General features: G+C 32.4%; 1 protein-coding gene and 1 long non-coding RNA gene across 2 annotated transcripts; one reads left to right on the top strand and one right to left on the bottom strand.

Annotated features, from left to right (window-relative positions):
* Positions 1-2,489: 2,489 nt before the first annotated feature.
* On the bottom strand, positions 2,490-7,537 carry LOC134277001 (ubiquitin-conjugating enzyme E2 U-like). The gene is made up of 10 exons (XM_062759281.1): positions 7,377-7,537; positions 7,088-7,155; positions 5,959-6,043; positions 5,266-5,358; positions 4,918-5,015; positions 4,686-4,812; positions 4,261-4,449; positions 3,864-3,960; positions 3,649-3,770; positions 2,490-2,957 (listed from the first exon to the last, which is right to left on the bottom strand). The coding sequence occupies exons 2-10, from the start codon at positions 7,151-7,153 to the stop codon at positions 2,842-2,844; spliced, it is 993 nt and encodes a 330-aa protein (XP_062615265.1). The 5' UTR covers positions 7,154-7,155; positions 7,377-7,537; the 3' UTR covers positions 2,490-2,841.
* A 2,448-nt stretch (positions 7,538-9,985) lies between these two features.
* On the top strand, positions 9,986-11,583 carry LOC134277000 (uncharacterized). Its single transcript, XR_009994159.1, has 3 exons — positions 9,986-10,058; positions 11,171-11,257; positions 11,455-11,583. It is a non-coding gene; the product is annotated as an uncharacterized LOC134277000 (long non-coding RNA).
* The last annotated feature ends 7,674 nt before the right edge of the window (positions 11,584-19,257 follow it).

Genomic DNA, 19,257 nt, shown 5'->3' with positions numbered 1-19,257 from the left:
TCTGACTATTAAATGAAATATTCAAAGTATATCTGTATGGACTGAAGTAATGTTTTAAAATACATGTATATCAAATAAAAAAAAACTTTCTAAACAAAATACTGTCTTGCTAGTGTTTGAAAGCTTACAATCTGTATATTAGAATAGATTTGAGCAAAAAATTATTAAAAAATTGATTTCTCTCTGTTACTCTGTTCAATTATATATTTTTGGTGTTTGTATCACTTTGTGTCTTTATATGACAACATGTACTTAAACCATACCCAGTATGTGAAATAAGAAAATTTTAAATGTAGGAAGCATATAAAATAACTTATTCCTTAAAAACGGAAGAAGAATAGATGAAATAGAGGTCAAATTTAATCTAAGTGATATACCAGTAGTTTATTATATTGTGTTTTACAATTTGTGGAAATTTCATTAATTTTGAATATGATATATATTAAAAGGAAGAATCCCTCATGTTAATATATCTTCTGTAGAATGAAGAAATCAGTTGTGCATTGAATAATACAATATGTTGCTATCAATTGTTTAATTATAATGTTTGTAAATTATATATGTGATGTTATAACATGGAATTATATTCTTTATACTTCCTCTAGTTTTTTTTTTTTTCATTTTACCTTAGATAGCTTACTAGTTCAAAAGGCAGTTTGAGGGAGCACAACATTTTCTTAACTCCCCTAGCTCCCCCTCCCCAAATTTTGAAAAGAAAGAACATTGGTTTTGCAATTTGCACCTATTGATCTCATTAATGTACACCTGATACATCTTAAAGAGTCATTTTTGTATAAAATAGATATCAAACCTTATAGTCATTAATGTACACCTGATACATTTTCTTTAAAGTAGATGACCTTTGATTTTTGAGGTCACAGTGTCAAAGATCATGGGTTAAATGATTATGAAAATATGTGTGAATGTGGTGCCTGTTCAATATCTTTTGAAACTTAATCTTAGCATAAATCAAATTTGATACACTGGTACATGTACCTTCCAATCTTCTATTCTATAATGTACATGTACACGTATCATACATCTATGCATTAAATATTTTAGATGTTTATTTTTTGTGAAACATTACTATGTTATAGTACCCCCTAGGAAAAATGACATAAATGTTACAATCTCACAAGGTCTTTTTAAGAGAAGATTACCCTGATTGATTTTGAGGTTGTGAGATTAAAGGTCAAGCTTGGCTCAAATAATTCTGGACATAGGATGATTTTTCCAGCTCGAAATAAAATAGAATCCTTTTTCTTGACAGACCTAGAATTTTGTAGACTGGTACTCCCTAAGCAGTGAAAAACTTAATCTCCTGTTGATTCTGAGGTCACAACCCCTGCAAGATGAAGTTCAAGGTCAAAATTCTTGGGACGTATAGGATTAAGACATTACATTAGAAACCTTTTCTTGATGGACATCAAAATTTACCCCCTATCTTAAAATCTACATAGGGTATTTTTCTTGTCTCATTCTTTCCTATTCTAGATTGGTTTCATTTTTTTTTTTTAGAAATTATTGATCTTAGATATTTAGTTCCAATATTTTAGTTTAGAATTTGGAGAGATACTTTTGTACATGTTGTTTGAAACACAACTGAAGCAAACAATCCATTTGAATAAAAAAATTCTTTTGTTTCTATGGATAGTAAAATTTGTGCACAGATGAAAAGAATGATTTTCATGCTTCAAATAAATTGGTTGTACGGTTACTGAGAAAAAAAAAAGAGATTTTTCACACATCATAAGGTTCAATGGAACTGGACACTATTTTGAAGAAGGGATATTGGTAACAATGTGTCCACCCCATACATAAGTACAGTCATGATATTTTGTGGGGAGAAAATTGGACCTGGATGAAATTACACTCTATCTATAAATATTACAGGGGGAATCCTGCTCTAGAGCCAGTTTTTTTTTTTTTTTTTTTTTAGGGGGGGGGGGGGATTTTACAGATGAAAGCCTACTCTACAAAACCAGTAGTGGATTTGAATCATGAACAATTTGTACACTTGTGAATTGATTTTGTTTTTTATTCAGAGTGCGGTATAATACATAAGTAGTCTCTGTAAAACAAAGTTTACTAGTTACAGGCATGTAGCATGAAAGGGGGAGGGGGCTGACCCCCCCCCCTTTCCATACATAACTTTTTACTTTTGGAAATGTTCATTGAAAGGCCACCCCTCCCAAGTTTTGCTGTTGCAATATAGTCAGACATGGTTGATATAGTAATGTATGGGAAAAATTGGTAAATTTACTATCCTAAAAATTAAAATACTATAACTTTTAATTAGAGAGGGCTGTGGTTTTTATATTTCACATGGTATTCCCTGTATCTAGACCATTACTTGGGTTCCACCAATTTTTCCCATTTGACCTAGGAGTTTGGCCTACTTTATAAACATTACAAACCTTGACCATCACTTTTAACTGGTTAGGGCTTTTATATTTCACAGATGTTTTCCTTATGACAATACCTTTCCTTAAGTACCAACACTTATGACTATACATTTTGAACAGTTGGTAAAGTATTTTCATAGTTCACATGTATATTTTTCTCGTCACAGTATAAATTCATTTTATTTCATAAACTGAATCCACTGAATTAGACACGCATTAAACAAATATTTTTCTGGTTAACAATTTCATTTACTGCCTGAATAATAAAAACAATTTAATGAAAAGATCTACTCAACGTATATTTCAGCTACTTCTAGCTGTTACATTCATTGAACTTAATAACTACATATAATTTGATTTCTCTTCTTTATATACATAAATGAAATATCAGGAAACATTGCTTATTTATCACATTTTGCCAGCAAATGCAAATCATTTAAATGTCTAGTTCATCAGCATCAAGCTTTGATGACCATTCAACAAGGTTATCCACTTCATCTTCCCAGGGTTCCTCCTTCCTTTCCTTGGTTGGTGGGGGTTGAACTGATGGAGCTGGTAAAAAAAAAGTAATAAGTGTAAATATTACTTTGCTACAGATCAACCAGCTTGTATAAAAACATTGGAAAAACTAGAGGTACTGTGAGCAAAGAGCTCACTAAATGATACCCCCGCCTCCCATATGAATATAATGGCAGTGTCCATGTATTGCTATGCATAGGCATCGGAACCAGGGGCTGGGGGGGGGCTTAACCCCCCACTTTTTTTGCAAACATAGACATAACATAGGCATTGAAAATTGGGGTTTACCTTTTTTGTTGGTTTAGCCCCCTCCCCCCACTTTCAATTTGCTTCCGATACCTATGCTATGGGAGAAACCCAAAATATGTGTCGGATCAAAAAGTAAAATGAGACTTCCACAGAATCTTTATTACATATTGCCATTGAGCACCTTCTATATTACTTTCTGATGCGACACATATTTTGGGTTTCCCATAGCAAAACATGGACACTGCCATTATATTCATATGGGAGGCGGGGTATCATTTAGTGAGCTCATTGCTCTCAGTACTTCTAGTTTTGATATAGAATTCCTACCTGATTAAAGAATATGTACAGTTAATCTAATTCTTATTGCAGTATATCAGACATTACATGTACAGTGTTTGATAAAAAAGAAAGGATCTTAAATTGTCAAAAGCTTGACCATTCACTCGCTGATGTTGAATTGTTCTTGATAACTTACTTGGGGAGAGCCTTGGTGGCAGATATATCTTCTTCATTCTGTTTAATTTTGCCAATTTTGCTGCCTTTTCCTCATCAGCATTAGCCTTTACCTTAAAGTTTCCATACATGAGTGCATTATGTCTGAAATATTAAAGAATTAGTGTTGTTTCATCATTTTTTGGAAATAAGTTTTGACAAAAAAGGAGAATTCTTTTAAAGGGAAATAACTCTTACTCTTCAAGTTGTCTTTTCATTTGTTCATCAATCTCTTCTTGGGGAACTCCTAAATGTGCTTTTTGTAGTCCAGGTTTATCTTTTATTGCCTCCAATACTGTAAAAAAGATATAGTTATACTGTATATGCAAATAATAAAATGTCTATTACACATGTAGAAAAACCCTTCCTTTTAAAAAATGTGCATTGCTGAATTTGACTTAATAAATGAATGAATGCCATTTCTTGGTCACAATAAATTAATACCGTCCTTTTGGTAAACTTCAACAGCAAAACAAAATATAAAACTCTTATTTTATGATTAAAACATCTTTGAAACCTTTCTCACACTGCAAAGTTTTCTAGAAAACATTACATCAAGGTAGGGGGAATTCTTCTCAATCTATATTTTTCTTACAAGGATTAGGAGTATCCTTGGTAGGTTTAGAGGTAGCAATTCCACTCCAGGTTGTATGATAATCATCAAAGGACAGTCGGGTGACAGCAGCATTAGCTGTCCTGGTGGTCCCTGTGTAATGTTTCCTCTGTGCATCTGGTGTGGCAAATCTGACTCGAGATTCTAGGTCCTGATGGGGAGTTACCCCAGCTGTTGTTAAAAGTTGGGTTCAAGTTACATTCAAATAAATTAACAGAACAACAAAAAGTATATTTATCACTTTCTAGTACAGTAAAGACAATTACAGGCAAAAATATTTAAGCAAGATAAATAGAACTTTTTTTTTGATGTTCTGGTCTGGTTCGGAAACCATTTTTTTTTTCCATGTTTTGGGTATAATGAATATTTAAATCTCAGAACTGCCAGACAACTGATAGATTGGATACCTTCCACTCGCTGACTAGCTGTGACACAATCCAGCACCATTTGTTTATAAGCCTTAGGTGAATGAAGCATCATCTCTGCGGCTTCTTGATTCACAGGCCTGTCTAGGTTTGGGTTGGAGAGTAAATGCTAGGGGGAAAAAAGATAATATATCAATTCAAAATTTTCCTAGTACTAAATATGTCAAATATGAACTTAGGCAAGCTACCACATATTCAACTGTAGCATACAAACCTGTATTGTGACAAGAATGAAAGACAGGGAGTAAGTATCCTTCCATTTTGAAAAGTCATCTAAGAAGTCAATGCATGGTTTTCCTGTTATCATTTCCACTGTAAACAGATTTATTTTTATAAAACTATCAATGTAAACACTGGTAAAATGGTAATGGTAAAATAAGTAATATAAATCATATAGTGTAAAACACAGCTATAGCAAAATTTTCAAACCATTACCACTACATTTCTTCAAACTTTCAGGTGTTCATTACCCCTATATTTTATCAGTAAAAATATTGGTGATTACAACTCAATACTGCTACAACCACATTTGAATCTTATTTAGTGTAATCTTAGTTTTTACCATTTGGATGATATGGAATTGTATGAAAACACACTTCTGGAGGACGAATGTTGTAATGTTCATCAAATTTTATGTAAAGTCTGAATACACCACCTGCAATGAACATTAATTATTAAATAAGTATTACAATTCATACACAGTGTTCCTTGAGCATTATACTTTCATACCTTCAGAAGATGAGCTTAAAATAAATGAAATACTGACATTGTTTATATTTTATCTGTAATATACTGACTGTAAAATAAACTGAAATTTATTCCTATTAATGAAAAATTATGGAGATAATTTTACTGAATGGTATCTTCAAAATATTGTGCTAAAATTGATGTTATTTTGAAATTGAAATATTCATATTTTAGATATGGGGCTACTTATAGTACAATATTAGAAAATAGAATTGAGAATAAAAGAAACAATGCAATCATTTCATGAATTTCAGAAAAAAGAATAGTACATTGTAAAAACATTCTAAATTACCTGTAATTATTTTCAAAAATCTACAGCAAAACTCGTTTAGTATGAACGTATATAGCGAATTCACGGTTATAACGAAGTTGTTTTGGATCCCCAGCTAAATAAATTTAACGTACTTCTTATATGGATATAACGAATTACAGATATAGCGAAGTAAATTCATTGGTCCCTGTGACTTCGTTATAACCGAGTTTTACTGTATATTAAAAAATGACATACCATCCCATATTGAATCTTTCAGTCCTTTAACTTTAGCTACCCACTCAAAAATACTGTCATCTTGTAAAGGTAAGGCTTCTATACCCTTAAAATAAAAATAATACACATACTTATGATGCTTCTTTGTTTAAGTAGTACAAAAGCAAATAAATAATGTACATGTCTCTCACAACACTGATTGTCACATATATCATTATATAAGAAAAAAGTTTATCTAAAGAAACCCAAACTCTAATTAATATTATACAGTATAATCTTTACATAGCAATAAAGTGTACATATATATTCCGAGGAATGCAAAAAATGTGAGCTTGGAACATTAGGGAGAAGAAAGGAAGGAAACTCAAAGTGTCATAACTTGTAGTTTCTCTTAATCTGTTTATTTCTTTAATCCTTAAATCATGCAAGGTGAGCATTTTTGCTCTGTAATTTCAAAATGGTATGTCTTTCAGCATCGTAATATGGTTGTCACCAAATTTAATGAAGATGGACGCCAGTTCTCCACTTAAGGCAGGTGGACACATGTTTTAGCAAATATTTTGAGTATTTGATTGCTTTTACAACATAATTAAGTGTTGTTTTGTTATATTGTGTATAGATCTATATGTAAATATACAATATATAAAAAGAACTGCCTTATTCTAGGACTTAAACGTGTTAAAAACTTGAGGCTATACTTAGCTGCAGATCTGTAGTGTTATGGTTTTGTTTTTTCCATAACGCTTCACTCCCTAAGTCTAGACACATTCTGTAGCCCATATGTACATTTTATCTACCTCCCAACTCTTTAAAGTTGTCTCTACAGGCAATAAACTCACTTGAGGTGAATTTTCAGCAATCTAACAAATAATTTTATTCAAGTGAGTTTATCACTTGTAGAGAAGACAATAAAGGGTTGGGAGATTGACAAAATATAGTACAGATTATTTAAATAATGTGCCTAAAATTAGGGAGTGAAAGGTAGTTAATTGACCACATGCTGGAAAATGGAGAAATTCTCCCCAAAAGTGCGCAAAAAATATTACTCCATAAATTGCATATTTTTGCATTACAGGATCTGTAGCGTTATGGTCAAAGACAAATATATAAAACAATTACGCTACAGATCTGCAGCTAGGCTATACTGTACCCATGGTTGATCTTCAAGAAGCTTCTTGTATTCATTTTCTATCAGTAGATGAGCTCTAGAATACATATCTGTAATGTAAAAATAAACTTCAGCGTTATCAAAGATATAAATATATTAAAAGAAAAAAATACTGAACCAGGGACCTATATGCTAGTATATAGGTCCCTGACTGAACTAGCTGATAACGCCAAAACCGAGGCGATAATTCCAATGTGTATTCTTCAATTATTGACCAAAATATATTTTTAAAAATAAAAACAATTGATTTCTACTGTAAAATATTCAAAACCTGAAATATAAAGCACAAATTCTTGTTAGCATTCAATATTTTCAGTATAGCTGCGCCATATTTGTTTTTCTTCGCGACATCTTTCGTACTACCTCGCGTATTTTCCCTTATTTGTAGTCAAAAGTGAGAAACATTCCGAAATATTCAATTGCAAAATAATTGTAGAACCAAAAGTCAAGGTGCTTGTCTGTTCCGGTTTAATCTCTGAAAATAAAATAAAATAAAATAAAATAAAATAAAATAAAATAAAATAAAATAAAATAAAATAAATGAATAAATAAATAAATAAACATTTTCTTATAAACTATAGATATCCAGTAGAATATTATATATATGTGAATATGATTTTTTTGGCGGGTATATCTTTAGTCACAATTGCGCATCGACATCCTTTTCGGTTGTCAAACTTAAACGTACTCTGACTTTCAAGAGTGGACCACAAAGGCAGACCCCCTTTTTTATGTGTATAACAAGCATTTTAATCCTAAAATAAAGGAAAAGGGTGTTATTTGTTAGAACTCGCCACCTTCAAGGCTTCAAAGAACTTTGATCCCGAACCCTCACTAGTGCTTAGCCTCCAGACCTCACTGCCCCCCCCCCCTCTCTCTCCCCGTTATGAAATTCCTGGATCTATCGCTGGAACCCCAGCGAGATGTTGAGAGAAATGTTTGTATCCGCAAATGTTTATTGCATATTTGGAAGAATGATGTGAAATACACGTAAAAAGTGCATAAAAACGCTATGATTATTTTTTTTACTCCAAGGACGGATAGTGTCAGGAAAAGGTAGTTGAAAAACCAAGCCCTTTTTTTCCCTGGAAAGTGTTGTGAATCTTTTCGATAATAGAACAATAGTAAATAAGTTTGTAAAACACCGATGTCCCCGCACGGGGCAGTTTATCATTGGTAAAGGTCAAGTTATAGTTTCTTAAATGTCATCCAAACGACAAGGTCAATATTGTTAGCATCGAAAGAAAGGTCTTGTCACAGGGTATATACTTGTGAAATTTGAAATCCCTAGTACTAGCTACCGGTATTCAAAAGTTATGACCAAGGTTAAAGTTTTTAAAATGTGGGTCAAACTCTACGGTCAAAAAGTTAACATCCATGCAAAAGTCATCTTCCCTAGCCAAGGGTTTCCGATCCGAAATCTACTCTACAAGAGAAACCCTGGGCTAGCGAAGATGTGCAAAGGTTTGATCAAGATGATTCACTATCACCAAATGTTCAAAAGTTACATATGACCAAGATTAAATTTGGGCAGATTTTTGCAAAAGTGGGTCAAACTCAAAGGTCAAGGTCAAAAGGTTAAATATATTGGTACCCAAGGGAAGGTGTTGTTAGAAAGAATACAAATGTCAAAAACGAGAACCATAGCTCCAATCAATCAAAAGTTATGGGTATTTAGCCGTAACTTTTTAAATATTGTATGAAATGCTTTGAAACTCATAATATAAGGATATAATAGTAGTATAGACATGATGACATGGTCAAAATAGCAAGATCTCACGCACATGCAGGTGCCCTTCGCTTCGATTGGCTGAAACTAAAAGTCTAAATATCTATTTTGTTTTCTGACAAAATCCTTTGAAATTTTGAACATAGTCTTACATTATAAAGATCTACAGCATGATATATAAGAATAATCATGAACGCACGCACATGCACGTGTGCTGCAATCTGATTGGCTAAAACTTTAAATGCCTACAACTTTCTTGGTTCTCAATAATACAGGGTGAAATTTCAAATATGAATAGATATAATGATTGCCTACATTATACTACTATCAAAAGTAAATACATGGACGTGCATGCACATGCGACCGCACACAATGTATTAAAAGACAGTATACTTGAGTGTTTGATGTTCATGCAGAATTAAGAACTTCTAAATGTCAAGAGATTTGACATACTGAAGCATGCAGATCTTTTTACCCTTGACCTTAAACTTAGGTCAAGGTCACTGGTAACCTGAATAAAATGTTGATATTAAGAGTCAAAATCAGCAAGCATCGAGCATTTAGTTAAAAAATGTGGAAAGTGGCATAGAAACAGATTTGGTTAAAACTCATATATAAATTTTCAGAATAAAGGGTATGATAGAAAAAAGCAAGCAAAAAATAATTTTTCGTATTGTTGCTATGGCAAACCATGCGCCTTTCACATAGCGTGTTTTGTACTTTATCATGACACTTGAATTTATGGTTAAACAAATACTTTTTTATCACTAGTCATTAAAAAAGCTTTTTAAATTAATATTTTATTTATATAAATGTACTCTATTTTAACAACTGTTGATTGTTGAAATTCTCTTCACCTTTTGATAAATATAACTAGTTTTTGGAGGTTTATTTTGCTTTAAAAAACAGCAAATTTGAAGTACTCTTTACACATTAAAGCTTATCAACATAAAATATTTATTAAACAGTATTTCTTCTAGAAGAATCAAGAAAAAAATCTGCAGGCAACTAAAGCATTTATATATGATAACTTATTTAAATCCATAATTTTCTGTAGCTTTTGCTTCAAGTTACCTCCCTTTGGTGTAGCTCTCTAACATAGGAGGAATAAACGGTAGTTTGCTTACCTTGTTTTCAATAAGAATGTACAGAAGACTAGCAGAAAATTAAAAACTTGGAGCAGTCTGAGCCTCAGTTTTGGCGTTTTCATGAGTCTTAATTACGGTGAGTGATTGAATTTTTTACAATTCACCATTACAACAGTTACTGAAGAATGTATAGCATAAATTAACCATGCAGTAAAATATCTAACACTTGGCAAATGTTTTTGCAAATTTTAATTTAATTCTGATTTATTATGTTAGCATTACTTTAGTATTTTATAACAAATAAAAAAAAGATTATGCATGGCCTGAGGAACCAGGAGGAGGGGGGTATGCCCCCTCCCCCCAAAAATATAGCCGATATTAAACTATAATATGAGCAAATGAAATTACCCCCCCCCCCCAACTTAGATTGTATCTACGGGCCTTACGTGAAAAAGTTGGTCATGATCAGTCACATAACTGTATCCCAATTCCCAAATTATAAAGTTTAATTTGAATTTTAAAGTTTAATTTGAATTTGTTGTATTCACGGAATGTATGTAACCAAAGTCACTCACCACTGTCACAAGCTATAATGATTATAACTGATAGTCGGGTAAATAAAATTTTTGTTTAGTAGATATCTTTATTTACCATTTAAGATAATACCTGCTCTTTACATGAAAAATTATGAATTTATGAAAACCACCACTAATGAAATATTTGTAAAATGGAATGACCTTTGTTATGGCATCTGTAAAAAAAATGAAAAAGGGGCAGGGGGTTAACTCTGTACTTAATATGTATATATTAGTTTAGGAAAGGGGATTACCTTGGAAGTATTGTGATACAGACAAGTGTATTATGTAGTGGACTAGTGGTAACTGAATAGAATTGTATATATATAACCACAGTAAAAAAATAATAACTTGTTGCTAATGTCATCCAGTGTTTACTAATAAAAGAAACTCATATTCAGCTAAGTATTTTCTCCGGTACCACTGAACTAATTTAGGTCAACTAGGTTCAAATGATAAGCATCAATAGATTTAAAGCACGTAAATTTATGAAATGAATATCTATACTCCATTTTTTCTTGGGGGGGGGTATTGGAAAGATATAAAAAACATAATTTAGAGTTTTGACAAAACTTATGGAACCAGTTGACCTTTTAATTGCAAGTTTTTAAATTTAAAGAATATATAAGATCAATACGGTCTCCAACTTTGAGTTGTATACTTCTGTTTATAGAATGAAATTCGGCACTTTGAAGCCAAACTCGGAAAGAAACAGAAACAGAATTGGATGAGCTGATATAGAATTAGACAGGAAAAACATGTAAATAATACATTTAGTAAAAACGTTCACTTTTTAAAGTAAAATGATAAACCATCGAGATTTCTTGGAATTTAATTGATTCCAATAAACATGCTTTGCATCATTGCTCAAGCCCAACTAGAAATGGTTCCAAGTATATGAAGGCAAAGCTGTGTAATATTACTTAGTATTACATTTTAATTTTATCACTTTTTCAGATTATGAGAATACATTATTACAGTACAGACCATTGATGCTGGAAGTGAGTGGATAGTGTTACCGGAGACTCAGGGATCCAGAAAATAGATCCATTAATTGTACAGTGTATTCATGAAAGTGGATCAAATAAAAATGTTTAATCGAAAAGTAACATTCTTGGTTTGTCTGTTGGCATTTTTTGTTGATGTAAATCTAATAACTATCAATTTTTGGTATGCAGATTCATAATTATATAGTAGAAGAATCTGAAACATATCTTTATATTCTGCATTTTGAAGTGTCATAATTAAAACAAGGTCAATATGAAATGATCAATCAATTAATTTCAAAACTAACAAAATGTTTTTGTGAGAAAAAAGAAAGAGGGCTTGTTTAAAGTCAGATGACACATTCCTCAAATTTATGTTTTGTATCTCTAGGTATTATATAAAAAAAATATTCATATTTGTCATTCTCTTCTGATTACTACATTGTTTTCAAAATGTTTTTAAATATAAATACAACAAAAATTTCGATATATGTCATTCAAAAGATTACCCATTAGGGTTATTAATATAAAATATCTTTTAGGGTCAGTTCAAGTTTAGACATTCATATACATGTATATATATAGCCCTTCCAGATTTTTATTTTAGGTACCAGTAGCTACTGAGGTCTTAGCTGTCTTGCAAGATTGTTTCTTAATTAGGACAGCAGGAGAATATATCGTAGGTTCAATACCAAAGGTTGCAGTCATTCGTTCTGACAGACATGGTATCATTTTTGAAAGTGCATAGTGTGGGGTAGGCATAAAAAAACTGCAAGGAAAAAAGTGGAGAAATTCTCCAAACTCAGGGGGGGGGGGGTGTTAAACCTCAGGTTATGTTGAGAAAAAATTTGAGATGGGGATGTCAATCCCCCTCCCCCTACCCAACCCAAACCTGATGCTACATGCCTTATTGATATGGTTTTATATAGAGAATAATACATACCCTTTTCCATATCACATCCTGTATCAGCCCGAGACACCAATATCAGCCAGAGGGCCGAATTTAAAATTCAAATTTAGATTTAAAATAATCTATTACATGTATTTGTAAGTTAAGATTAAACCTTATTTTCAAAAATTTAAAATTAAGAGAATATGAACCCACCAAAAATTGTGTACGATCACAAGTACTGTTTTTGTGGTTTAGTTTACTAAGGATGTGATATCGATGTCACAATAGCCCATCAGCCCTACAGGGCTGATATGGATTTGCAGGGCTGATATAGGTTATCCGCCCCGCAAACCCATATCAGCCCTGCAGGGCTGATACGGCTATTGTGACGTGAGCCATATCGCATATGCAAAAAACCTGTATTTATTACTAAGTGTGTAATAAATTAAAATTATGTGAGCTGTCATAGTGACTCTCTCTCATAAACTAGAATTATTATGAGCGAGCTCATAAAATGATATCAACCCTCCTGGTATAACATAAAACGGTTTTTTTTAATTACAAAAAAGGTCCAAATATTTATTTAAAACCTTTTAACGTTTCGCTACTGCTGATTTACATACCCAAATGATTATGACATATACTCAAGTCATAGGTAGTAAAACCTTTGTGTAGAACACAAACTTTCAATTTCTCTTCATTCGAAGTTAAATATGTTAATGTACCAAACTCATAATTTTACTGCAGTGACCTTGAAAAGGCTAAGTCGTTGAGTCAAGGTCAAACGTGTCCAAATGAATTTTTGGTCAAGGTCATGACAAACCCACAGCTCAAATAATAATCCCCTAGATGAAACTTCAAGTCTTTTCATTAGAATATTACAGAATGGGAAAGATTGCACTATTCTTCTACCAATGACCTCGAACTTGTTCAAATGACCTTGGGTCAAGTTTTGAACACATCTCCAGATCATAAGCAATCATAATATCAAGTTTGAACTTTCAGTGGCACTTCATTGAAATGTAATGGACAAGTCAAAATTTTACATACATATGGATATGTGACAAGGTGATTACTATAACCCCCTCCCCCCTCTTTTATTTCCAAGTTTTGTTTGTGAGGAATATAAATTTCCCTTTTTGAAATTTATCAACAATAGTAAAATTATGAGTATGCTTTGATCAGACCAATATGACCAATATACTGGACACTGTACATGTATTCAATTTACCCTCACCCCTTCAAAAAAGCTTATAAATGCCAGATTGTCACACATTTTAACCATTTGTAACTTTTTTCTACTAAAGTTGCCTGCAAATTTTATTGTATAGATATGACATATAGATAACCCCTAACAAGATTACAGCATTCATTTTTCCGGCTGTGGTTGTAGATTTTGTGTATATAGTGATAAACATATGCAATTCTTTTCAAAATTAAAAAGCATTGACGCCATGTTCTTTTCCCGTTGTCATGGCAACAATATCACTACAGAAATTTTGTTTTTCCTATTTTTTAAGAATAGAGTAATTCCATCTTTCAACAAATAAAGTAACCAAAATACCATATCTTATCACGTTCAGAAAACATATTCATAGAAAAATGTCTAAAAATCATTGATTTTCATAAGGATTTACTTAGCTTGTTTAAGAAATGAATTTCCTTGGATACCAGTCCCTTCATACGTTCGAAAAAAAATTTTAATTGTGTTTTAGCATTAAGTAAGACAAAATCTTTCATATACCAAAAGCTTTTGAAAAAATAAAATTTTGACTTTCCATTCAATGCTCATGCTGTCTATTTTGACTCTTAACTATTTACCAAAATCACCTTGACCTATGAACTTGAAATCGACCTTAACATTTGTCCTTGACCCAATGGTAAAAAGAAACATGAAGTACATGTACATGTATCTAGAAACACCTTTCAGAGTTTATTTCGGTTGACAGGTTAGAAGTTAAAGAGGTGGTGGTTTTTAATGACCTTGACCTTTCATCCAAATGTCACAATCAATCTTAAGTTCTTGGAATAAGATACAAGATTCAACTCCAACGTTAAATAGGTTAAAAATAAAAATACCCCCCCCCCCCCCAACACACAAACAAATCAAATTAATGGCAACTAAAATACGTTAAACTCAAATAACACCTCGGACCCACATAAAAATTCAGGAAAACTGCAGAAAAGAGCTCGAGGAAAGTGTATTAAAATATTTCATTTGAGTTTCCAAAGTATATAGAAATTATTAATTTATACAGAAAAAATTACAAATCCTGTCGTGTTTAAAATTAAAGTGCAGAGACCAAAGTTGGCATATAGGCCTTTTATAGCCATTTATTCAGATGTGTTAATAGCATTCGATTCTACTGATTTGAAAAAAATTTTAATACCAAGCATCCTTTGTTTAATTTACCTTTGAAATTTATTTGAATTTTTTTTAAATTACCAATCCCCAGAAATAGCGATTTTCGGTATATTAAAAAATCAATATACATGTACGCTCCTTCGTAAAATAATCAGATATTTGCATTATAAAAAATATTAATAAGAAGGTGTTAAACAATATAGGTCACATTAGCTGACACGAATGTCTTTTTAAACATCTCTTGTAAAACCCAGAGAGTAGCCCCCTATGCATTGGAAAAAATGAATAGTTCCGGTCAAAAAACCTTTAATTTTTTATTTACAAAGTATATAAAATTTACCAGGCACAGGTATCAGAGTTGTCAAAATGGCCTGAGAGGAAATATTTAAAAAAAAATTTTGAACAGAAAGGAAAATCCCTTTTCCATGTATGGAAAAATTGAATAAGTTCATTTTGATTGGTTAGGTATTGGGATAACCTTAGTCGACTAAAACCCTGCCTTGTCGTCGGAATAAAACCAACTTTGAGTCCGAGGTTAAAATAAGTAGAGAAATAAAATGTGAATCGATATATTAAAAATATGAGAAATGCTTGAAAAATGGTAAAATTATATATGTATTTTTTTCATTGATTCGCGGGATAGAAAGATATGTTAATCGCTTAATCAACATGCCATAATCATCTTGCATATGCATGTACATGTACGTGTGCGCACATGCAAAACGTTAAACAATAATCATTATAGTTGATATCATTGTAACTTTTATATTCTTAAATGAAATCTTTTGGGGAAATGCATTTTATAAAAGGTCTTAGAGGAATAAGGCACGATAAGGGACATGGGGGGCGTTTGGGGAAAATCTGTAACGGTCCCCGTTACAATTAGCACTAGTTATTTCCCCCAAAGAAGTTGGGGAACATATTTTTTTTACTCTGTTTCTTATTATGTTCCCCAAACGAAGTTGGGGAACATATTGTTTTTACTCTGTTTCTTATTATTATTATTATTTTTCTTCTTCCTGGGAAAATTTTGTCCACGAGTGATCTTGTAAAACTACACATCTGACTAAAGGGAAAAAGTTTTTAGGGTCGTAGACATGTTATGTAGATTTGCCGAACGAAGGTCATTTTGCGCGCACGTGCTTGCAAGAGCGCGCACGTGCAACACGTGAAATGACCAATATAATGTATCTTGCCGTAACTTTTTATTTTTTAATGAAATGTTTTAAAACAAATTAAGGATACATTATGTTTGACGAGATGGCATGGTCAAAAACAAAATCTCACGCGCATGCACGTGCGCTTCGCTCTGATTGGCTGAAACTAAAGTCTCAATATCTTTCTTGTTTCTTGTCATAATCTTTTGAAATTTTGAACATATCCTAATTTTAAATCTTCAGCAGTATATAAGAATTTTCATAAAGCATGCGCATGCCCGCGTGCTGCAATCTGATTGGTAAACTTTAAATGGCTATATCTCCTTTGTTTTCTGAAAATGCTTTGAAATTTAAAACATAGTCATGCATTAGGATATCCTAAAATATGTATAAAAAAAATTCATGAAATCACGCGCATGCACGTGTGCTGCAATCTGATTGGCTGAAAATTTATATGGCTATATCTCCTTTGTTTTTTGACAACATTTTTGGAATTTTAAAATATAGTCATTCATTTAGATATTCTTCAATACAATAAAGATAAAAATTTATGAAATCACGTAAATGCATGTGTCTGCAATCTGATTGGCTGAAACTTCAAATGGCTATAACTCCCTTGTTTTTCAACCAAACAGGATGGGATTTAGAACATAGATAAATATAAGGGACTCCTACAAGAAGGTGTAGTCATAATGCACGTGCTTGCACGTGCGTGCAGTGAAATAGTAAAATTAAAAATACACTCGAATGAGTGAATTTTTTAATACTTTTGGATTAAATGCTTTGATATTAAGTATATTAAAATTTTATATAGTGTAGACAAGATAATATGGTTGTTACGCACATGAACACGCATGCAATGCCTATTTTAAAGTATATTTTGTATTTTTCTGGGAAGACCTTGATTAAATTTAGTTCCAGAAAGTATTTCTTATTTAATAGAATTACAGGGAATATGGCACCAAAGGGAGTTGGGGAGCGTTTGGGGAAAATCTGTAACGGTCCCCGTTACAATTAGCACATTATGTTCCCCAAACGAAGTTTGGGAACATTTGTTTTTTCTTGTTTCTTATTATGTTCCCCCAAAAGAAGTTGGGGAACAAATTTTTTTTACTCTGTTTCTTATTATTATTATTATTATTATTATTATTTTTCTTCTCGGGGAAATTTTTCCGGGGGTATTTGTAAAGTACACATCCGATTAAGGGGAAACCTTTTTAGGGTAAGTAGGCATGTTATGAGATTTGCGGGCAAAAGGCATTTGCGCGCACGTGCTTGAAGAGCGCGCACGTGCAACAAGTGAAATGACCAAAATTCTTGAAATTGCCGAACTTTTACATTTTTTGATGTAATGCTTTGATATTTAGAATATATAGACATATTATAAATGTAGATAAGATGACATTGTCAACATGACATTTTGAGCGCACGTGCTTGCAAGAGCGTGCATGTGCAACACGTGAAATGACCAATATAATGGATATAGCCGTAACTTTTCTATTTTTTGAGAAATCTTTTGAAATTTTTAATATAAGGATATATTATTAGCGTAGACAAGATGACATGGTCAAAAAAGCTAGATCTCACGCGCATGCACGTGCGCTTAATTGATTTGGGTGAAATAAACCAAAATTTCCTTGTTTTTTGATAATATCCTTTGAAATTTTGAACTGTATACATTATGAAGATCTACAGCATGATATATAAGAATAATCATGAACGCACGCACAAGCACGTGTGCTGCAATCTGATTGGCTGAAACTTTAAATGCCTATAACTTTCTTGCTTTCAACAAAACGGGATGAAATTTAGAATATGAATGGTTATATTTTACATTATGCTACTATCAAAATTTAATGCAAGGACCGCATGCATGCACGTGCACAATATGAAAATGACCAATATATTTTAAAAACGGTCACATTTATATTTTTTTTTTGATTTCTCTTATTATTTAACGACCAAAAAAAGTTAATGGTTAAGACAACATGCCATGATCATCTTGCATGTGCATGCACGTGCGTGCAATGAGTTAAATAACATACAGTTGGTATCATTAGATATTAATAATTCTTTTATAAATCCTTTGAAACTGGTTTTTAAAAAATCTTACAGGATAATGGCACAACAAGGGATTTGGGGAGCGTTTGGGAACGAACTCTTTTAAAAGCACTAGTTATTATTATTATTATTTTTTTTTTTTTTGTTCTCCGGGATTTTTTGTGCGGTGTTTCCGAAACTTTCACCCAAAAGCTAAAACCTTTTTTGGGTTAATAGGTGTGTTGTGTAGGTGTGGGGAAAGAAGGTCATTTTGCGCGCATACGCCTGCACGTGCGGGCGCGTGAAATGACTGAAATGACTAATATATTTAATATAGCCATAACTTTAACATTTTCCGATGAAATGCTTTGAAACTCATTATATAAGGATATATTAATAGTATAGATAATGTGACACTGTCAAATTAGCAAGAACTCACGCGCATTTACGTGCGCTTTTGATTGGCTGAAACAAAAATCTCAATATCTTTTCCGTTTTTTGACGAAAAGGAATGAAATTTAAAATATAAGCATACTTTAAGATGTCCTACAACATGATGTATAACATTTGTCATGAAAGCATGCGCATGCACGTGCGCTGCAATCTGATTGGCTTAAACTTCAAATGGCTGTAAATCCCTTGTTTTTCAACCAACCACGATAAATTTAAAAATAGACAGACACAATAACTCCCATAAGAAGTTACGGTCATCATGGGGCATGCACGCGCATGCACGTGCGCTTTGCTCTGATTAGCTGAAACAAAAAACTCAATATCTTACTAGTTTTTTGACAAAATACTTTGAATTTTAAAACATAATCATACCTTAATACGTCCTAAACTATGATATATAAAAGTTTTCAAGAAACCACGCCCATGCACGTGTGCTGCGATCTGATTGGCTTAAACTTTAAATGCCTATAGCTTTTTTTCATTCTCAACAAAACAGGATGAAATTTAGAATATGAATAGATATGACGGATTCCTACATTATGCTACTATCAAACTTGAATGCAAGGACTTGCTGCCCTGTGGGCGCAATGCGTTAAATGACCGATTTACTTGATATAGTCGTAATTTTTTTTATGAAACGTTTCAAAATTCAAAGAATAGAAACACATTAAAAGTGTAGTCACGATGATATAGCTTTCAGCATTGCACCTTCGCGCGCGTGCAATGATCAAATGACTTGTATACTTGATATGGCCATTTTATATTTCTTTATGAAATGCTTTGATGACCTTGACCTTTGACCTTGACCTTTGACCCCCTTGACCCAAAGGTCACAATCCAGCTCAAGTTTGAGGTTTTTTTAAAAAC

The sequence above is a fragment of the Saccostrea cucullata genome, unplaced genomic scaffold (assembly GCF_032062105.1).
Source record: "Saccostrea cucullata isolate Sc308-1 unplaced genomic scaffold, CSIRO_AGI_Scuc_v1 ctg6428, whole genome shotgun sequence".
NCBI classification, from domain to species: Eukaryota; Metazoa; Mollusca; class Bivalvia; order Ostreida; family Ostreidae; genus Saccostrea; species Saccostrea cuccullata.
This window is presented reverse-complemented; position numbering and strand designations above follow the sequence as displayed.